Source organism: Brassica napus, chromosome C8, assembly GCF_020379485.1.
Source record: "Brassica napus cultivar Da-Ae chromosome C8, Da-Ae, whole genome shotgun sequence".
NCBI lineage: Eukaryota > Viridiplantae > Streptophyta > Magnoliopsida > Brassicales > Brassicaceae > Brassica > Brassica napus.
This window is the reverse complement of record NC_063451.1, coordinates 47253118-47275818: the sequence shown is the minus strand read 5'-3', so window position 1 is coordinate 47275818 and position 22701 is coordinate 47253118. Positions and strand designations below refer to the sequence as shown.

Below are 22701 nucleotides of genomic sequence, written 5' to 3'. Positions count from 1 at the left end.
TACAATAGTAATTTTTTGACGGTGAGGAAAGCTTATGAGAGTTAACATCAGACATAGTAAAATCAATAAAGCTGTCTCACATGTGACCAAAACTCTTGCTTCAACGGTTCATATTCACTTAACATAGAATACTTTAATATGTATCAAATCAGACTACATAACTAGTGTATGTCATTTACTCATATAGTAGAATTCAAGGGCTCATCATGAAAGTTATTATTAGTAAACAACAAAACAAAATACTGATTCCACATTTAAGTAAACATTAATCAGTCAGCTAATTCTTAATTTGATGAAATTAACAATTGGGTTTTCTTTTGCTAAATCACTAATAATTCGTATTTTAATTTCAATTCTTAGAATGAATAATATCATACAGGGATGCTATGCTTAGCTTATGGACAGTCTCTACGGCCAACTTAATCAGGGACGTAAATACCCATCTGATGGAGCTAACGAATAGCCACAATTCAAGGGTATTTCCGTAATTAAACACAAAACCCATACTTTCCCTCCCTCACCTCCTTCCTTACCCTATAAAAGCCCCTCTGCTTCCTCCGTCTCTTCCATCTTCACAAGAAACAAAAACGGCTCTTCTCTCTCTCTTTCTATCAAAACCCAATCTTCAACAAAAGCTTCTTCCTTTAGCTTTCTCCCTCAAAACCCACCTCGTGATCATCTCTCAAACAGGTTAATTTTCCCCAGAAACATGATTTCTTCGATTAAACCGGTTTCATCCTCCTTAACCGCAATCGCCGCCGTGAGACGAACTGTTTCTCCAAAGCTCCGGTTTTCTCCCTTACCCATCATCAGAAACTTCCAGAACTCCCCTCTCCGCGTCTCATCTCCCCACAATCTGTCGACTTTCTCTCTGTCCTCTGCGGCGGCGGAGAAGCAGAGGCGTGATGTTTTCAGGGTTGGAGCTTACGAGGCGGACCGGTCTCAGCCGATTGATATCGGCGTGGAAGCTCCCGGCGAACAGTCAGGGCAGAAGGTTAAGATTGGGATCTACTTCGCGACTTGGTGGGCGCTGAACGTTGTGTTCAATATCTACAACAAGAAGGTTCTGAACGCGTTTCCTTACCCGTGGCTGACCTCGACGCTTTCTCTTGCTTGTGGGTCGTTGATGATGCTCGTCTCTTGGGTCACTAGAGTCGCTGAAGCTCCTAAGACCGATCTCGATTTCTGGAAAACTCTGTTCCCGGTAAAGACTCTAGCTTTCATTACTGTTTTTGGTCATGTTTGAAATATAGGCTAGCTAGTCGTAATTATGAAGATTATTACGGGGTGGGTCTAATCGCGTTAACAAATCTATTAATTAATTTTATATATTTTGCATTAATGTTAAATATTTTAGTTTTTAGATTTAATTAGTTCAAATTGTTTTTAGACAAATTCAGATTAACTGTTTTTAATCGATTTAGAATGGTTTAAATCGATTTGATTCGCATAAATCGGCTTTAAAAAAAATCATTTACCGCCTAAACAACACCTAGAGACCTTAATTTGTTTTATATATTGAAACTGTAAAATTCTGGAACTTGGAAGCTGAATCCTCAGAAATTTCTTGATTAAGTGTGTAATTACTGATGGAACAATGACGCTGGTTTTGGATTGTTTAGGTGGCGGTGGCGCATACGATAGGACATGTAGCAGCGACGGTGAGTATGTCAAAAGTTGCAGTGTCCTTCACACACATCATCAAGAGTGGTGAGCCAGCCTTTAGCGTCCTTGTCTCTAGGCTCTTCTTAGGAGAAACATTCCCTCTACCTGTTTACCTTTCTCTCTTACCAATCATTGGAGGATGTGCTCTCGCTGCTGTCACCGAGCTCAACTTCAATATGATCGGTATGTAGAGACATCCTCTTGTAGTTCAGTAAGGTTTTAGAGTCACGTCTTATGCAAGATGTAGATGTAAGGGTGTTTCTTGGTTTCTCATTTTGTAGGGTTTATGGGGGCCATGATATCGAATTTGGCGTTTGTGTTTCGCAATATATTCTCAAAGAAGGGGATGAAGGGGAAGTCAGTGAGTGGGATGAATTACTACGCTTGCTTATCTATGATGTCTCTTCTCCTTGTCACTCCTTTCGCCATTGCCGTGGAAGGGCCTCAAATGTGGGCTGCTGGTTGGCAAAACGCTGTCTCTGAGATAGGACCAAACTTTGTCTGGTAATTTATTATGATTCCATTGATCTATAGAGCCAAGAAAATAAGTTTTATCTGGTTTTTGATTTTAAATGTTTGCATTCAGGTGGGTAGTGGCACAGAGTGTGTTCTACCATTTGTATAATCAAGTCTCATACATGTCCCTCGACCAGATTACTCCCTTGACGTTTAGCGTTGGAAACACAATGAAGCGAATCTCAGTCATTGTGGCCTCCATCATCATCTTCCACACCCCGATTAGACCTGTCAATGGTCTAGGTGCTGCCATTGCGATTCTTGGAACGTTCATCTATTCTCAGGTAAAACAAAACAAAACAGAGAACTTCTTGCACAATTATGCAGAGTACTTTCTTTCTTAAACGATCATATGCTTGCTTGGTGAGTGTATTTTGTTGCTCGGAGACAAAGAGTAAGAGAAGAAAAATAAATGCACAAAGATGATACCCTTTCGTGTGTTACATTAGACTGAACCTTCACTGATCACTAATCAAGATTAATCACTCAAACTATCCAATGCTGTACTGCATTTCACATTTGATCATGAACTTAAAGCTCTTTGATTCTTGTGAGTGTTTTGGTTAATGATGTTCATTTTTTGTTTTAAATATTTGAACAGGCAAAGCAGTGAGGGGTGTTTGATGCACCAAGATACTGAAAGCAGAGGACTAAAGAAGATTCCTGTGAAGATCTCATGAGAGTTAATGTTATGAGCATATAAGGAGTTGGAAGATCAACGGCTTAAAATCTTGGCCTAGTGCTATGAAATGTACAATTTTAATTTAGCTTTGTCCAGAAAGATCCAAGAATCAACTGATTGAACTACCCACTCCATTGTATAATCTTAAGTTAATACAAGGCCCAATAAATATATCATATGTGTTTCCTTTCATCTTGTTCATTTCCTTTGTTATAACTTATAACTTATAACTAGTGGTCAATCAAGAAGACAGCTTACATCATTACCTATTTATAAGCAGATCTCATATCCTCATGTGAACTTGTGGCATAATTATGAGCATAGGCATAGTCATTAAGAATGTGTTCTTCATATGAATTGGTTTTCTCAAGATGAATCATTGTAAATTTGGAAAACATATCGAATGCCACGTACCTGCGGACGACAAACATTAGCTTTGATATACGTGTAAACTATAAGCAGTCTAAAAAGAGATGTGTATATATTAGAAAGACGTAGAGCTATGCTATCTTTGAGAAATGAGGTGAAAAAAAGAATAGGTTAAAATTAATTGACCCAATAAAGGCATTAACACTTGGCCAACTAACTTCCACCAATCTCTATTTAATTATACGGAGAGTAATAAATACTCAGAGGCTTACTGTCTAGGTACTAACACAGGGCAGGTCCTGTAATACAGATTAAAAGATTTTACTTATGTTGGAATATGGTAGAAGTTTTGAACATTTGTTGGAGTAACATATTAAATTGTGAGCATTCGATTCGTAGTTAATAATAGAATTAATCTTGCAACTAATTTCTCCCCCACCCCCCACCCCCTTTTAATTTGTGTGAAAATGCCAGAGCCGATAAAACAGTGTATCTATATAATTTGTAACTTCGAAAATCCTTCTTTGCAACTAATTCTCTTCGTTAAATACACATTTTAATATATCAACAAACGTTTTCCGTCTCCTCAAATTAGTTAAACCCAAAAAACTAAACAACAAAATTTTAACGAATAAAGTCAAGGTCGAGGTTTGCAAATTGATATACTTAGACCATGATTAACTTCTGTTAAGAACCCCATCCTAAGAACCCTGGGTTAATCATGCTCTTATATGATAAAGATTTATGCATCCCCCTAATTAATGCTGGCAAAGAAAAATCTGATGACTAGTCCTCTATGGATATGCCTTAAAAATATATCACTATAGAAAGCATAATTGTAATAGATAAATAACACTGTTTTACTGCTAATATTTATTTATTAATTAGGTTAAAGGCGTAATGCTAGTTATAAACTTGATGAATTTACCAATTATATAGAATAGGAAGTAAATGCACAAAGATGGTTGGTGAGACCAATTACTCCTAAGGTTCATGTGGCATATGGCATCACTTCATCACACATAGATATGTATACTTTCTCTATAAAAAGAGCCCTAGTTTACTCTCTATTCAATCAAACACTTTCCCTAAACTACTCCATCTATCATTCTTATTCACTTATCTCCATCACTCTCTCTCAGATAATAAACAAATATGGATCTTACTGATGCTATCATTTTCTTGTTTGCTCTCTATTTTCTCAACCTATGGTGGCGCCGCTACTCCTCCTCCCGAAGCAGCCAATGTCGCATGAACATCCCGCCGGGACCAAAAGGTTGGCCACTAGTCGGAAACCTACTCCAAGTCATATTCCAAGGTCGACATTTCGTCTTCATAATGCGTGACTTACGTAAAAAGTACGGTCCAATATTCACCATGCAAATGGGACAACGTACGATGATTATTGTCACGGACGAGAAACTCATCCACGAAGCTCTAGTCCAACGCGGCCCTACGTTCGCTTCCCGCCCACCGGACTCGCCGATCCGCCTCATTTTTAGCGTCGGAAAATGCGCTATCAACTCGGCTGAGTACGGATCTTTGTGGCGGACTCTGAGGAGGAACTTTGTGACAGAGCTTGTGACCCCGACGAGAGTTAAGCAGTGCTCGTGGATAAGGACGTGGGCTATGGAAAATCATATGAAGAGGATTCAAACGGAGAGTGTTGAGAAAGGTTTCGTCGAGGTTATGAGTCAGTGTAGGCTAACGATCTGTAGCATCTTGATATGTCTTTGTTTCGGAGCCAAGATCAGCGAGGAAAAGATCAAGAACATAGAGAATGTTCTTAAGGACGTCATGCTTATAACTTCTCCGAAGTTACCAGACTTTTTACCGGTTTTCACTCCGTTATTTCGGCGTCAGGTTAGAGAAGCGAGAGAGCTAAGGAAGACGCAGCTAGAGTGTCTCGTGCCAATGATTAAGAACCGTCGTGCCTTTGTTGACGCTAAGGAGAGTCCTAACGAAGAGATGGTGAGTCCCATTGGTGCAGCTTATGTGGATTCTTTGTTTACTTTGAAGCCGGTGGAGAGAGGCGGTGAGCTCCGAGATGAAGAGATAGTGACTTTATGTTCGGAGATTGTCTCGGCCGGTACGGACACAAGTGCAACTACGCTTGAATGGGCGTTACATCATCTAGTGACCGACCAAAACATTCAAGAGAAGCTGTACGAGGAAGTTGTTGGAGTTGTTGGCAAAAACGGCGTCGTTGAGGAAGACGACGTGGCGAAAATGCCTTACTTGGAGGCAATAGTGAAAGAGACTCTCCGTAGACATCCTCCGGGACATTTTCTTCTCTCTCACGCCGCCGTGAAAGATACGGAGCTTGGCGGGTATGATATTCCGGCAGGGGCGTATGTGGAGTTTTACACTGCTTGGGTTACTGAGAACCCGGAGATTTGGTCGGATCCGGGTATGTTTCGACCCGAACGGTTTTTAGCCGGTGGAGATGGTGTTAATGCTGACTGGACCGGTACACGTGGTGTAACAATGTTGCCTTTTGGTGCGGGTCGTCGGATCTGTCCGGCTTGGTCATTGGGGATTCTACACATTAACTTGATGCTTGCTAGGATGATCCATTCGTTTAAATGGATCCCGGTTCCAGATTCTCCACCCGACCCGACCGAGACTTACGCGTTTACCGTCGTGATGAAGAATTCTCTCAAAGCCCGGATCCAGTCAAGGACTTGATGGATACATTCGAGCTGGAACGGGTCAGGTTTGTGATATGTTATGCTTTTGTATTATAGTGTGGTTTGTTGCTATCATTTTCAATATATATTCCAAAGATGCTTTTGTGTCTCATGACGTTAAACCATATATTTATCATATGCATTTCGGTTAGTTCATGTGTTTGTACTTGTGTAACAGTATTAATATGAAAATTTAATGATATTACATTGTATTAAATATTTGGATTAGGATTTTGGAGTGACGTTTTTGCTTTTATTATTAAAAGCATTGTAGATGTGTAATGTGTGTATAGCCTAGTCAAAAGTGAATTAATATTTAGATTCTATTTTCGACTAAATTCAACTAGAAATTTTTCTTTTAGGTACCAAAAAGAAATTGGTAAGCTGACGCAGACCTATCAAATTTAAATGAAATTGTCAGTCGTGAGGTGGTCAATTAAATTCCACCCAAATATGTTGGGGCTACCACCAGTAGTACGGTGAATAACATTAACTTCGATGAAAGAACATATATCATTTCTTAGAATATATTTTTAAAACCCATCATAACACTCTTATAAACAGAAACGGCCATAATACTTACTTATATACGTGTACTTAACTAAGATATAAATGGATCAAAAGGCGAAAGTATTTATATAAAACGATGAAAGTTATAGTGAATGGTCTCGCTATCAAAGTCAAAACTTAAGTTTATGTGTTGGCCTCACTTAGTGTACAAACGTAAACACTATCGTTTTTACAATCTTACCCTAGATAAATTTTGTAACCTTCCAAGCCTGACACTGGGCCATCCATACATTAAATTTAGGGCAAATCTTGAACTCATTTATTTCCCTTTATGTCCTATGAGAGTTTTCATTCATAAGTTTAGTTTTTTTTTTCTATATGGTTGAGTGTTAAGAATAATTCTGATTAATAAATGTTGAAAGAATAAAAAGTTCCCATATCAAACTTGTATTGTAATTAAAATCATTTTTGCTAAATTCTCCGTAATTTTAACCATACCATATCCAATTACCATTTAAATTGATTTTGACAGGCATAGGATAGGGTGGTACAAAGGGAAAATATTATAATTTTGATATGAAGAGAAGTTTGAAAACTGGTCGGTCCTTAGAGTCCGAAATTGGTCAATGAGTTGTTCGAAAGTTGTTTACTCAAGAAAAGAGGAAGACTTATTTAATTCATATACGACCTAGAAGGTGGATAGATATTCAATTACACATTTGGGTTAATATTGTTTTAAACAACCAATCTGAAAAAAATATATATATAAGCTCTGGATCTTTCCAAATTATAAGTACATTTCCGCTAAAATAAACACGGTTTCTCCAGCATGTAAGAAAAACATTAAAATGCTCAGAGTATTCTTTTATTTATTTTCAAAATTTGCTCAATTTATGAGGTTGAGGAATTAACCTCCTTTTCCCTAGATTCATGAAAAAGTTGTCATCAAATTCATTTTAAAGTTATATAACTTTACATGTTAGGTTATTTTTCATGCTTCACAAAGTATTACAGGTTTTACTACTGTAGGTATCACCAATTCATCATCATATATTGAAAAAATAGTTTTGGCATATAAATTTTTTTATTCTATGTATCATCAATTCATCATCATAGACAAAATGTTTATAGAATAGTTATATACTTATATTTGATTAAATTAAATACACGTTTAGATTAATTTATTATCTTTTTGGGATTTATTTATAATTAAACTCTTATTTTGGTGGTTTTTATTTAATCTAGTTAGTAAGAAAGTTGGAATATATGTGGATTTATATTGAGCCTTAAATCTAACAGATGGACTTCAGCATTCAGTATTTGTGCACAAAAAAGTATTTCAGCATTCATGAGTTTCGTCGTTGCTATTAAGACACATCCGGTTGATGATCAAAATCAACAATCAAAAGGTCATAATCCGACGATATGGTGATGAAACTTTCCTTGATTTGATGGAGGAGATACTTTTGTGGGTTCCATCGAAATATCTTGAACGATTCAGATGCACTTGCAAGCAATGAAAACCCTTATCTCAAACTTGAGATTTATCAACAAGCACTTGTATTGGATATATTAGTAGTAACCAACCATCATGTGGTAATGATTATAAGATGGTTAGGTTCGTTATGGCATGCCTAAAGATTCAAGTATCAAAGTGTACGAATTAAAATCTGATTATTGAAAGGTCGCTGATAAACGTTTTGATGGGTTCTTAGAGTTTCCATAGCTTGACGTGTGTTTGAGAAGAACACCTTATTGGATAGCTTATGTAAAAGGTAAAACATGTAAGACGATAAAGACTTTCGATTTCTCCAAAGAGAGATTTGAGATCTTGTTTCTTCCTCCTACAACCATTGAATCATCTAAGTTGGTAAACTCTTTTTCATTAGGAGTTTTGAGAAGAGATAAACTTTCGTTGTTACATGAATCTCGTGTAACGGGTAAGATATACTTATGTTATGAAGAAGCATTGGAGTAAGCTTATGACAGTTTCTATACCTCAATCTTTGATGTTTCCTAAATGTTCAAGTTACTTCGTTGAGAACAACGGTAAGCTTGTGCTATCTGTTTGTGGCATAAAATATATTAAAGTTTACATTGCAGAAAAAGATGATGAGTGTCAAAACGTTGAAAATCTTTCAATGGATCCTTTAATAGTGGTTCTGGTTTCTACTATGTTCCGAGCTTGCTTCCATTGGTTCTGATGAAGCGAAAAGAAGTCAGGTTTTATTTAAAAATAGATTTATGACAGGTTTTAGGGTTTAAGGAGATAGAAATGGGTTAGCACTTTTGTATGTTTCAAACTTCTTATCTTATTGACTTGCATTTTTCCATTAGCAATGTGTTATTTTGAAAAGTATTCTGCTAACATAGAGACTACTTTCTCTAGAGTGTCTAGTTCATCCAAATGCTTTGTTGTTTTATTAAGCTGTCAACACTACAGTATTGTGTCATGTGTTATACATTTTATTTACAAAACATGCATGTTCATATAGATAAGCCATTAAGCTACCTCTTCTTAATCTCAAGACTATTCTCATCTTTTGTAGTCAGTCATCATCGAGGAGCACCATGCAATAGTATAGGGTTTATGATGTTTCAGAAGAAATGGAGACCATGGTGGAGATAGATCAGGTTTAAGCCGGTTCTTGGTTTGACGAAATTAAAAATTAGTTCCAAAGGTTTTCTCGAATCAGATGCAATGCAATGCAACAGTTGTTTAACAAAAACTCATACCAGCCGTTGTTGTGTTTATCAGTAGCCACCAACACTGATGAACGGTCATGATGAATCTAGAACAAATTTTGCAAAAAAATAGTCAGGATCATGATTAGACCAGGGTTTTGAACCCGACGTGCATCGAACACGCAACCTTCTGATCTGGAGTCAGACGCGCTACCATTGCACCACGGATCCGATGCAAATAAGCGTAATAATATATTTTAAAAGCATATCCAAATCAACTATCTTAGGCCTGGGTGTTCGGGTCTTCGGGTCGGGTTCGGACCGGTTCCTTTCGGGTCCGGATCTTTTCGGATCCTAAATATTTAGACCCAATAGGTACTTAGAAATTTTCGGTTCGGGCTCAGGTCGGTTTTTCTCGGGTCCGGATCGGTTCGGGTCTATAATTAAAATACCCATAAAATACCCATAATTTTTCGGGTCCATATCGGGTCCGGGTCGGGTTCGGGTATTTAGGATCTGAAAAAGACATGATATACCCAATTCCATCAGCCTTAGTTGAATATTTGTCATATATATCTAAAATTTTACAAAACAAATTAAATGAAACTATTAATAATTAAAATAAAACATTTTAAAACTCTAAATTTTACATTTTAAAGCTTTATATTACTTTAAAAATGTTAAAAAATAATAACAAATGTTGTTAACAAAAGATATTTCAACTAAATCATAAAATAATATATATAAAATAGAACACAAAAACATCATAGTTTTAGATATACATGTTTTTAAGTCGAGTACAAATCGGTTCTTATCGGGTCGGGTCTATTCGGGTCGGTTCTTTTCGGGTCCGGATCTATTCGGGTCGGTTTTTTTTCGGTTCCGGTTCTTTCGGGTAAAAAAAATTTAGACCCAAAAGGCACTTGTAAATTTTCGGTCCGATTCCGGGTCGGGTATTTTTGGGTCGGTTCCGGCTCGGGTCTTCGGGTCCAGCTTAAAATGCCCAGGCCTAAACTATCTTAGCACATTGTTGTTATCTTCTTCTTCATCATCACAGTTTCGTACGGTCTAAAAGAATCCGAGTTCTCCCAAATCTTATCTTTTATCCTCCTCCGATCATGATGCAGCACCCACCACCCGGAGGTCTCCTTCCGCACCACGTTCCTCCTCCGTCTGCTCAACAGCACTACGGTTACCAGCAACCGCCTCCTTACGCCATGCCAGGAGCTGCTCCACCACAGATGTGGAATCCACAAGCGGCCCCACCAAGCCAGCCTATGACCGCCGACGAGATCCGTACTCTTTGGATCGGTGACTTACAGTTCTGGATGGATGAGAGTTTCCTCTACAGTTGTTTTGCTCACACCGGAGAGGTAATAAAACACCCTCTCTTCTCAATTCTCATCACTACTCGTGTTCTGTCTGAAAGATTGGATTTTTACCAGACATCGCGATCAGAATCGAACAAATTTAATGAGTTTTGTGGCCTGGCAACTTTAATGCCTTCATCACTGTTCGTGTTCTGTCTGAAAGATTGGATTTTTACGGACATCACGATCGAAATCGAACAAATTCAATCTCTTGTGTCAGTGAGCTAATGAGTTTTGTGTCTTGTCAATTTTAATGTCTTCGTCACTGTTCGTTTTCTGTTTAAAAGATTGAATTTTTACGGACATGAAGATCAAATTCGAACAAATTTGATGTCTTTGTCGCCGTGAGTTAATGAGTTTTGTGCCCTGTCAAGTTTAGTGTCTTCAAAACCGTTCGTTTTCTGTCTGAAAGGTTTGATCTTTTGTGATATTGAGAATTAAATTCGACAACTTTAATGTCTTGTGACAGTGAGTTAAATGAGTTTTGTGTTTGTCATCACTGTTCGTGTTCTGTCTGAAAGATTGGATTTTTACGAATATAAGGATCAAATTCAACAACTTTAGTGTCTTTGTGACAGTGAGTTAACGAGTTTTGTGTCATGTTTTGTTTAACACTGTCAGTTATTTTCGCAGGTTGTTTCTGTTAAAGTAATCCGGAACAAGCAAACCTCTCAAGTTGAAGGCTACGGTTTCATCGAGTTTGTATCTCACGCTGCTGCTGAACGAGCTTTACAAACATACAACAACACTCCCATCCCTGGCCTTCCTGACCACCTCTTCAGATTAAACTGGGCCTCGTTGGGCTCAGGAGATAAACGTGACGACTCGCCTGATTACACTATCTTCGTCGGTGATCTCGCCGCTGATGTTACGGACTACGTCTTGCTAGAGACTTTTAAAGCCTCTTATCCTTCGGTTAAGGGTGCAAAGGTTGTTATCGACAGAGCCACTGGGCGTACGAAGGGATACGGTTTCGTTAGGTTTTCTGATGAGAGTGAGCAGATACGTGCCATGAGCGAGATGAACGGTGTTCCTTGTTCGAGTAGGCCTATGAGGATTGGGCCAGCTGCTAGCAAAAAAGGTGTATCTGGTCAAAGAGGTATGCTTGGATATGCTGCTTTGCTCTTGCATACACATGATTTGTTTGTTGTGGTTTTAGTATCTATGTGACTAGGTTTCCTTCAGTTTAGCCAAGCCTAGTTTTCTGAAGTCACATTCTGTATTTACCGCTCAGGCCACAGTAAAATAATGTTAAAGCTAAAATGGATAGAAATCTTATAAGCACACTTGTTGTATCCAGTTTGTGTCAAAGCAGGGGAGTCAAGAGGCTCTCTAATCATCTTGAGGCCTGGAACTGATTGAATGCCCCATGCTTAGGTCAGTTTTAAAGTTCATGTGTTGTCCTTTATTAGCCCTTTCCTTTACTTCAGCCACTTGTCTTTTCAATACAACATTTCTTCCAGTTACTTTACAAGTCAATTCTTATGTATCTACTTTTTTTTTTTTTTCATTCCGCTTTACTTAAAGTACTTATTCACTTAATCTATACTTTTGTTTTGTACATCAAACTCCTTTCTACTGCTTCCGGAGTCTAGATGTTAGAAGTTCGCGTCGTTTTAGCATTTATGTGAGAAAGATTTCGTTTGACTATTTTCAAAATGGTCGTGGATGTGGCAGTCTCTGTAGCTCCTAGCTACATTGTTACAAATTTATTAAGTATTGGCTATTATTATCCCTCTTTAGGTTGTCCAAAATATATATGTTCTACTACCTTTTTAGTTAGCATCTTCACCTACCCTATATTAGCTGCCGAAAAGCCTTGGGAGAAATGTGAAGCAATTGTGATTGTCATTGATCTGATTGCTCATCTCGTGTGGTTGTGACTCATATCCATTCTTATTGCTCGCAAATGGCAAGCTCCTCCTATACGTATTGACAATACTTGATTGCCGTTAACTTCCTATTCATTTGTTTTTGCAATTTTGTTGTCAACAGACAGAGAATACTATTTCCCCTTTTGGAGTTTGAGCCATATTGCATGTGAAATTTACTCATACTTACTCCGTTCTGATATACCTGTAAATGCAGATTCATACCAGAGTGCTGCTTCAGGGGTTCCAACTGATAATGATCCAAATAACACCACTGTGGGTTATATATATTCTCCTACTATATATATGTGGCTTGTCATCCAAGGTGGTAATCTCTGACAAGTTATAAATTATGTGCAGGTTTTTGTTGGTGGATTAGATCCCACTATCACGGATGATCATCTGAAGAATGTCTTTAGCCAATATGGCGAGATAGTTCATGTGAAAATACCTGCTGGAAAGCGCTGTGGATTCGTTCAGTTTTCTGAGAAGTAAGTGCACTGTTGTTGCTGGAAATTCTTAACATTTTGAGCCTATAATAAACAAGCTTTGGAGTATCAACCTAACAGTTTAATCACGTGTCTTGTGATTATCAGAAGCTGCGCAGAGGAAGCAATTCGAATGTTGAATGGAACGCAGTTGGGAGGAACAACCGTTAGGCTATCATGGGGACGTAGTCCTTCTTCTAAACAGGTGATTGATGATTCCTCTTTGCATACGTTTCTAGTCACTTCTCTCGCTTATCTTACTGCGTTGCTTTGGTCAATGGACCCTTATGTTTTTGTGTGTTTCGATTCTCCAGGCGGCTGATCCGAGTCAGTACTATTACGGTGGCTATGGACAAGGTCAGGAGCATTATGGGTACTCCATGCCGCAAGATCCTAATGCGTACTACGGAGGCTACCCTGGTGGGTATCAGCAGCCACCACAGGTGGGGCAGCAACCACCTCAGCAACCGCCACAGCAGCAACAAGTGGGGTTCAGCTACTAGCTGGCGAGAGTGTTCTTAGCTTCAGTGTGTGTTGTTTGCGTACTTTGTAATGAACATGTTCACAGACAGTTTATCTATCTCTCTGTCTCTCTCTCTCTCTCTCTCTCTCTCTCTCTCTCTCTCTCTCATTAGGAGAGTTTCTTTTGCTCAACACTGATACTGAAGGAGTGTGAAGAGATTTGACTCTTAATAATGTTTTGTGATGCTTCTTTTTTCTTTATTTCCTTTGCTTGCTTTAGGAGTTTAGAACATGAATCGCTAAAATAAGATTTTGAGCTTTCATTATATATATTTTTCAGTAGTGTTAGTTTTGAATGTTACAAAACTTAATATGGTCAATGAGTTGGTACTTTGTGTTTTGACGTTAAACTTTGGAGTTATGTTCCAGGTTTTTAAGTTAAGCTTAGGAGTTTCAGTTATACTGTAATTAAGCATGCGTGTTTTGAGAATCACATAACTCAAGGTTTATTAATGAAGAAGAGTGTTATTTGATTCCACAATATAAAACCTGTCTAGATACTACTTACGGGCAGAAAATATATCTTAGAACACAACTATAGTCTCCAAGCAGCATTAGAATAGTTGGACATCTTTGATTTGACCAAAGTTATGTCTTTAGAGGTCTTTATAGAGGCAGGGTGGCATGTGTCTCCAAACTCATGACTGCTTTAAAAAACAAATTTTAAAAGTACTGTATGCATGAAGCATGATGATCAGTATATTACTCCTAAATTATACAAAACGGTTGATTAACGATTTGTTTTAACATTTAACACCGATATACTAGGGTATATGCGTGATCAGGATATACGATTAAAAAGATGTTGCTGACAAAAAATAAAGATTAAAAAAATGTTAAAATATTTCATATGTATTTTTGGGCGGTGAGCTGGTAAATTGAAACTAAACTGTTATCTTGTAAGCATATATAATACATAGAACATAGTAATACCCTTATACAACCTCATATTGCAAATAATAATTAGGACGATTATGCATTTACTATGCATTGGTAGCTGGAGGTCAAACTATTTTGTATATCTTAAGCATATCTTATTATCTTAATGATTTGACTTACAAATAAAACTGTAATTATTCTAATTAAAAAAATCATATAACTTGGGTACAACCGTACAAGTTATAAGTTAGTGCACCAGCACTGTCTAATGCCATTACTACAAATACTTTCTCATCTTCAACTCCTCTCTTCATTCTGAGATCTCTATATTTTAATTCACAAAAGATCATCATCATCGGAAAAACACTAAAAGCCAGAAAATGACTCTCTTTAAAAGGCCATGCGTGTACTCAAAGGTGCACAAGGAAGATCCAGAAGAGGTGTTGCACCAACGAGCCAAGTTCTTGATTTACAAAACGCTTCAAGAAGTGGACTTGGTTTCTCGGCGTTCTTCTCATCCATCGTCGTTTCTACGGATGAAGCTTTTAAGGTTGAAGGTGGAGATCGGAAATAGTTTGACTAAGCTTCGTCGGAGCGTAGTATCCGCTGTTGGATTTGGCGGAATTCGAAAGCATTCTCAAAGCGGCATGAGAGCCTTGAAGAAGATGTTCCAGGGTGGTGCAACAAAGGGACTTCCTAGGCCTATTTTCACTCTTGAAGTTTGATATTTCTTTAATATTCTTTTTTTTTTTTTTTTTTTTTTTTTTTAATCCAGGGTTCCCCACTTACGTGGGTCATTCCCTGGGCCCGGTTAGGCAGCGGTCCACTTCACCCGGGAGGGCTATACCTGGGCTGGGGACAAGGCCCAACACCCAGTACCGCATTTAATGACAAGATGGGCAGTTCGCCTCCGCCTGGCGTCGAACCCGGGAGCATGACAATTGGCCCCCAAGGTCTTTACCAAACGAGCTACCACATCCCGTCAAAACTGTATAGGTTGGCCTTTTTATAGTGACTGGGCTCACCCCGAAGGGCCACCTCGCCAGAAACCCCCCACCGACGTTCAGTACTGGCCGTAGCCCACCTGACGTCGGAGAAGGGATTTTTTAGCTACCCAGCGCCACCCCGGCCCTTCGAGTGTAGTTGAGGATCGAACCCCCCACCTCTCGGACTCGTGTGTGAGAAACAACTTCAGTACTGCCACTAGGCCACCTGAGTGTTCTCAAAACTGTATAGGTTGGCCTTTTTATAGTGACTGGGCTCACCCCGAAGGGCCACCTCGCCAGAAACCCCCCACCGACGTTCAGTACTGGCCGTAGCCCACCTGACGTCGGAGAAGGGATTTTTTAGCTACCCAGCGCCACCCCGGCCCTTCGAGTGTAGTTGAGGATCGAACCCCCCACCTCTCGGACTCGTGTGTGAGAAACAACTTCAGTACTGCCACTAGGCCACCTGAGTGTTCTCGTCTTGTGTATTTATCTTTTTTTCTTTTCTTTTCTTGAATTGTATGTTGATCTCTGTTATGTACAGAAATTTATCAAGAATAAGAAGAGATCTTGAGTTTTGTGATTTCTTTCATAAAAACGGAAAGAAATCTTGAATTTGTAACAACCATTATTTATATATATGATTATGCAAAAATATTTTTGAGACATGGAACTTAGAATTGACGTGTTATACAATTCAAACGATGGCATTTTAGTGAAAAAGACATGGATTGCTCTGAAATGTAAAAATAGTTGATTGGTTTGTTTTAAAACTTTATCAATTGGCAATGCCAATATGTATGACTTTTGAGACGGATAGAGTTTGTATAGAAGGATAGGTTCTGGATGATGGATGTAATAACGCCCGAGAGGTGGATCCACGAGAGATCCACGGAACAAGAATCGGACAAAAATCTCTTATAGACCAAATGGTCAAAAAAAAATCTACAACGTCCAAAAAAAATCTACATGGACCAATTAAAGGGAAATGACGATTTTGCCATTAATGAAAGAGTGATATGAGCCATTGGATCATCACATCTATGTTTTAATCTTGGCCATACAATTTCACATATGTCTCATTCTCTCTCTTTCTCTTTCTTTAATCTCGGTCATTCACATCCACACAATCTTTCTTATCTCATTCTCTCATTCGAGTTGGTAAAACTAATATAACTCGTACAACTAAATATTTTAAAAAATTATATAATTGGTATAAAAATGTTATAATTTACACATGAAATAAACAAATAAATATTCTAATTGGTATATGATGACAAAAATGTCATATATTTAATTTAAGAATTTTCATTTTTTTGTTAAATTATTGCATTACACACTTAATTTTATATTATATACTTTATACTTTTAAGGTTATTAACTATATTAGCCATATTTTTATGATAATCAAACATCAAACATATTTTACAAAGCTATGATGTGAAAATATTGGTACAACCCTTATGACTAGACATATAAACAATATATATATATAACTTATATATATATATTATACGAGTATTACTGGTACAACTAGTACAACTTCGACGTTTCAGAAATTAACAAAACTAATTTGGTATTTCATACGAGAAAAACAATCATATATCTCAGTTGGTATGTACTCATAAAATTTCTCTTAATTTAATTTGAAGTTTTAGAAAAAAATATAAAAATTATTACACAATTCTATAAGTTTACATGATCTACATTATACTTTTAATGTTTGTTAACGTGTTTGTCCACATAATTTTTGGAAAACATACATGAAATGTAGTTTTACAAAATTGATGATTTCATTATAACCGGGCAAAGACATTTAAACATAAATAAGTGGTACAACTGAGGTAAATGTATTTATTATGTGGTACAACTAATATTTTATGATTTCACTGCCAAAGTACAACTATGCACAAACTGGTACAACTCAAAAACTAGTACAACTATGTACAGTCGGTACAACTAGAAAACTTGTACAACTACTTGTTATTTAATTTAGTATTATTTTAAATATGCATTATGTTGTAACTTAAATATATCATCCCATTTAAATATGTAATTATAGATTAAAATTATGCTATGAATATATTTGATATCTTTTTTTTAAAAGTAAAAATAATTTTATGTATTATTTGCATTAATATTTCTTGCAATATATTTGACTTAATATTATTTACTAGTTATTATTTAATCAAATATAATCATATTAATTGTAAAGTTGTAGTAATTATACATTTTTTAGTTGTTCTAGTTATATATGTATTTTGACAGATGCAAGCAGAAAATATTGACAAAATCAATTCGGTATTCCATATGTAAAAACAATCAAATAACCAAACTGGTAACTATTTAGATAGATTCTTTATTTTTAATGATTTTTTGTTTTTTTTTGTTTTTAGCAATTATTACACCATCACATAAGCTTACATGATCTACCTTATACTTTTAAGGTTTATTAACTTGTTTGTCTACATAATTTATGGAAAAGATACATGAAATATATTTTTACGAAATTGATGATTTTATTGTAACTGGGCAAAACTATGTACACATAAATAAGTGGTACAACTGAGGTAAATATATTTATTATGAGGTACAACTAATATTTTTTTATTTCACCGTCAAAGTACAACTATACACAAATTGGTACAACTCAAAAACTAGTACAACTATGTACAGAAGGTACAACTAGAAAACTGGTACAACTACTTGTTATTTTATTTAATATTGTTTTAAATGTGTATCATATTTTAAACATTGGGGTTGAACACATTATTAATACTGGTATAACTAGGACAACTATTCAAGTTCTGAAATTTAAATATTCAATTTGGTACTACATATGAAAAAATAATCAGCTGGCCAAATTGGTAAGTGTTTAAAACAACGCAACTCAAATGTTGCCACAATTAAACTAGTAATACTATTATTGTAGTTAAACCAATTGTATCAGTCAGACTATTATTATCGTAATCCAAACACCAAACATGAATGCTTATACATCATTTTGAACTCTTGATGTTTTTTGTGTCATCTTCTGGGATATATTCTTCTAATCCTTTACTATTGCAACATTTTTCGGTTTGACAATTGTCTTATTTGGTTTCGAGAGCAAAAAGATAAAAATGATTTTTTCTATAAATAGTACAACTAGTACAACTGGTAAAACAACTAATTATTCAAATACATATTATATAAAACAAAATTTTAACATATATTGACAAATTCATGCATGGAAAAATTAGACCAACATTTTGGTTCTACATTATCCTCTTCTATAACATTATTCGCTGAAAACAAAAACCCTAATATAGCCATATTAGTTATAAAATTGTACTAGTTATAGTTGTTCTAATTATACTAGTTATACTCGTTGTAGTTGTACTAGTTATACTAGTTTCAGTTGTACTATGTGTACTAGTAGCACTTTGCGTTCTTCATTGTCAAAAATTTTGTATTTAAAAGTGAGATTCAATTTTATATGAGAGAAAAAGGATTGGGAATGATGAAGAATTGATCGATTTGAGATAAGAACGAAAATTCGTAAGGGTTGAAGAGTTTTTTTATTTTTTATTTTGATTTTGATTATGGAATGGAGAAATTTGTTAAAATAGAGATTTAAAATCTGGACTTTTTAAGGTTGTGAATCCAGATGAAGTAAATGAAAACAGATAATATGGAAGGGATTAGATGAATGACACTTAAGTTAGAATTTGAGTTTGATTTTTAAGAAATGATGATGAAAAAATGGAGATGAAGAACGTGAAAAATGATGTTGGAGAAGAATGAGAGATTTGGGGGTCTAGGGATCCGGATTGGGTTGGGTCGGATTATTGGGTTTGGATAGGTAGTGGTTGGGTTGGTAAATAAATAGAAGTTTCTAGGTTTTGAAATTTTTTTGACTATTTTTCTGTTTAAAATTAATTTAAAGTAAAAATCAAAATATAAAGAGTCCTTTTAAAATTTTTTCTAGACCAATTGGTCTATATCAGCATTTGATCCACAAGAATCTGGTGCTGGATGAATGATACCCTTTAAGCTTGGTCATATAAATGATGTAACCAAGTAGGGTACGGAAAGGGACCTTGAAATGTGTCGCAGGACGTGCCAGTACATCGGTAAATCAAACTCTCCTCCCACGAAGTCGGAGCATAATAGATCACATGGAAGTAGAAATTCGGATGATACGGAGCTTGATTGTTCTTCTTCTCTCTCTTTTTTTTTCTTTAATATAAATTTGTAGCTTTATTATTCTAAATGAGGTTGGAGAAATAATAAGGCAAAACATTCTTCACTATTATTTTCTTTTTTGTCAACCGTTTGAAACAATTAGTACCGTGAATGATTTTTCAAAAAGAAAATTTTATTATTTATGGTGAAGAATATTTTAAATTATGTTACTAGTTTAATTATCTAATTTGTATCGATGCCCATTTTATTTACGTTCATAAAACTTTGAAACTAATATAATAATATTATTATAAATTTAAGTATAAGTAAATTCTGATGGAAGAATTCATTTAAAAAATAATTTCTGATGGAATGGTTTTTAATTAGATTTTATGACCAGTTCTACACATGGTGGCATGGACTGGTTGTATCCAACAAATGAGTAAATTCACTACACTTGAGATTCGATTTTACAGTGTAAAACATTTGGTATGGGCCATGGACCACTTTGGTCATTTGGACATGAGTCGAAACGCGCAACGATGAGTGAAGTGGCATTATGTTTTTCTAATGATATTTATAGACAAAAATGTGGACTAATTTTTTTTTTGCTAAATTGTAAATATTATATTTAATATGATTTGCAGATTTTACAAAAATATAGAATCTTAAATCTGTTCCATCATGGCAAAAAGGATAAAAACACGATGGAACAAAAGAAAAACAGTAGGAAACATTATCGAAGCCAAATAGGCATTAGTCTTGAAAAGCTTATGTTGTCTTCTTGATGTGATTGCAGTGCAGATCTCCCGATCTATTCCGTGAAACACTGAGGAAGCAGAGATGGAAGTTTGGTTATGAACCACTGTGGACTAATTTGACGTTATACCACCTTCGTATAAGTTTCATTGCATTATAGACTGTAGTATATCAAGTAGTTCTTTGTCTTGGTCGAGGAAAATGAATTTGTTTTATTTTCCCGATACTATCTCACATGGACTAATAAATTAAGATAGGTTAGTAATATACCTTTTTGAGAAAAGGTAGGAATTTTAAAACCGTCCAAGTGGTTTTAATTAAAACGCAAGTGTATATAACAAAAGTAAAGATAAACAAACACCATAACAAGTAGGAATTTTAAAACCGTCCAAGTGTTTTTAGTTTTACACATATTTCTAATACTTTTTATACTAAGTATTGAACTTTGATTCAACATTTCTAAAGATCTGTTAGACTTGATCATTTCGTTTTTGGTGGGTACTATTTGCCATAGTGTTATATTTCTATTCGTATCAACAACTCTAACTCTGCGTTTTAAACATGTCGTTGGTATACAATCATAAGCTAGACCTCCATTTAAACAAATCGTACACAAACTCCTACAAAATAACAAGTGGAAGAGGTGAGATAAGATAACCAATATACGCATGATGGTGAGTGGATCCCTCAACTTTAGATGATGCCCAGTCTTTATCATTGGTTTAGTCTTTGAACAACCCTCAACTAGCTCGTACAAGCTCGAATCTCATCACGTATCCGACCATATTATGAAACAATTAAAATTGCTTCACAAGCTGGCCATCTTTTATTCTTTTTGTTGTCAAAGTACGTCTCCTCCATCAGGAGACAAAATTAGAATATAGACCGAACATATAGTATATTATTGACTCATGCCATTCATGAACAAAAATCATGTTATATATTGACAAAAAAAAGTAACGTAGTAATGCAGGTCTTGTATAGTGTGCATATATAAATAGTATGCATGGCATGTGGACCATCATAATCATCTTCTATCTTTCTCTTCATTTGTATTCTTGTTTTGGGGTTATATATCTGTAACAATAAAACAAAAGAGGTTTGTTCAAGAAAATTAAACAACTGACGGATAAGAGATGAGTCAGTTACCAACAGGTTATACTTAATAATTTGAACAACAACAAAGGATTTTTGTCAGAATGCGGCATTTGTAATTGAGTCTTCACAAGGACCTCGAAGGACAACTAGTGGGGCAAACTCAAAACTCAATTGCTATATCACTTCCGCAAATCTTCGCGATGAAAATCTTGAAGTATTTTTTTGGTCAGGATGTTGTGTATTTCTTCAACTAGAACACAATATTCTACTAAGTTTTCACGAATTTAGTCATAATTAAAAATAACTATTGATAACTATAATTAAGTATCAATGTAAAAAAAAAAACTCTTTGTATAAATGCATGAGGGATAGTGTCTTATCTAATTCAAATTCAAATTCAAGGAAGTGTAAATTAACGTAATGACTATTCAAGTTTATTAAATAAAAAAAAATACATAAGGAAAAAAATACATAAGTAAAGCAAATCCAAATATTACACAATTAAATTTTGTTGACAAAGGAGAATTTGAAGTTTATATACTAAATTTATTATTTCGTAAGCCAAACCTTTTCCATGGCTATCGAAACCAGATTGACAAGTGCCAAACCTTTTCAGTAGCTATCAAAACCACATTGACAAGTCCAGTGCTGTTAGCTTTGAACATTCGTATGAAAATCACATTAGTCTTACGAACGTTTTCTTATTCTTATGTCAGTGTCTTATGAGCGTATATTAGTACGACTATAATCCTAAACAAATTTTTTTGACTTACGTTTCTTAACATTTATTAAACTTTAAATTTATACCACGATATATAAATTGAATACATAATTCAGAAAAAGTATGGAACCGTAGAATTTCATTACTTGATTTATTTCATACAAAAAGTTTACAACACTCTTCCACAGAAGACATTCTTTTTTCAACATTTCATCCTCACTTCTCATTATAACGTCCTCTTACAAAAATGCACACGATCTCTTCACTCTTAACCCTCTCAGAGAACTATCGGTTTTCCAATTCTTTAATCAACTGATTGTCACAAGAAGAAATCAAATATAATTGACCTCCAATTCTCCCCACAATAACTTTGTTTACTGCTTAAGAGCATCCTTATCGCATGTCTTTAGTGGGTTTCTACTGCTAATTATCATTAAAAAGAAAATCAAAAAGATAAATAAAGAAGAGAGGTGTTCCTTATTTGGGGTAAGGAAAGAGACGTTTATTCACGACACGTGTGGGAAAAGTGAGAGGAGAGAGGAGGAGCGTGGCTTCGGTTTCGTGATCTGGTTCTGTTCTCTCTCTTTCTCCGAAACCTCTCCATCTTCGTCTTCTCTCTCAGAGGCGATTTTCTCTGTCTCCGTGGTTCCTCGACGAAACGGCGGTACTCCCTGTCTTCTTGGCTCGTCGGCTTCGTTGAATCGTGTCTCTCCGTGGCTCATC

At 35.9% G+C, this 22701-nt stretch overlaps 5 protein-coding genes and 1 non-coding gene across 7 annotated transcripts; 5 read left to right on the top strand and 1 right to left on the bottom strand.

The window, feature by feature from the left end:
* Window positions 1-561: 561 nt before the first annotated feature.
* On the top strand, window positions 562-3055 carry LOC106412261 (glucose-6-phosphate/phosphate translocator 2, chloroplastic-like). Its single transcript, XM_048765365.1, has 5 exons — window positions 562-1204; window positions 1623-1848; window positions 1947-2169; window positions 2252-2465; window positions 2783-3055. The coding sequence occupies exons 1-5, from the start codon at window positions 710-712 to the stop codon at window positions 2792-2794; spliced, it is 1170 nt and encodes a 389-aa protein (XP_048621322.1). The 5' UTR covers window positions 562-709; the 3' UTR covers window positions 2795-3055.
* Window positions 3056-4252: 1197 nt separating this feature from the next.
* Window positions 4253-6139, top strand: LOC106412462 (cytochrome P450 77A3). Its single transcript, XM_013853378.3, has one exon. It carries the CDS (start codon window positions 4388-4390, stop codon window positions 5918-5920), a length of 1533 nt encoding a protein of 510 aa, XP_013708832.2. The 5' UTR covers window positions 4253-4387; the 3' UTR covers window positions 5921-6139.
* A 653-nt stretch (window positions 6140-6792) lies between these two features.
* LOC106413655 (putative F-box/LRR-repeat/kelch-repeat protein At1g11620) lies at window positions 6793-8984 on the top strand. The gene is given in 2 exon segments (XM_048765364.1): window positions 6793-8586; window positions 8589-8984. Coding segments are annotated over 2 exon segments (288 nt in total). The 5' UTR covers window positions 6793-8390; the 3' UTR covers window positions 8681-8984.
* A 292-nt stretch (window positions 8985-9276) lies between these two features.
* TRNAW-CCA lies at window positions 9277-9348 on the bottom strand. Its single transcript has one exon. It is a non-coding gene; the product is annotated as a tRNA-Trp (tRNA).
* A 790-nt stretch (window positions 9349-10138) lies between these two features.
* On the top strand, window positions 10139-13569 carry LOC106415507 (polyadenylate-binding protein RBP45B). Of its 2 annotated transcripts, none has more exons than XM_048765360.1 (6): window positions 10139-10490; window positions 11121-11586; window positions 12576-12634; window positions 12719-12849; window positions 12955-13051; window positions 13161-13569. In XM_048765360.1, the coding sequence occupies exons 1-6, from the start codon at window positions 10236-10238 to the stop codon at window positions 13347-13349; spliced, it is 1197 nt and encodes a 398-aa protein (XP_048621317.1). In that variant the 5' UTR covers window positions 10139-10235; the 3' UTR covers window positions 13350-13569. The 2 variants fall into 2 exon arrangements, with proteins under 2 accessions (XP_048621317.1, XP_048621318.1); XM_048765361.1 differs by having other exon boundaries at window positions 10147-10490; window positions 11121-11568.
* A 227-nt stretch (window positions 13570-13796) lies between these two features.
* On the top strand, window positions 13797-14984 carry LOC106414979. The gene has a single exon (XM_048765362.1). It carries the CDS (start codon window positions 14628-14630, stop codon window positions 14970-14972), a length of 345 nt encoding a protein of 114 aa, XP_048621319.1. The 5' UTR covers window positions 13797-14627; the 3' UTR covers window positions 14973-14984.
* The last annotated feature ends 7717 nt before the right edge of the window (window positions 14985-22701 follow it).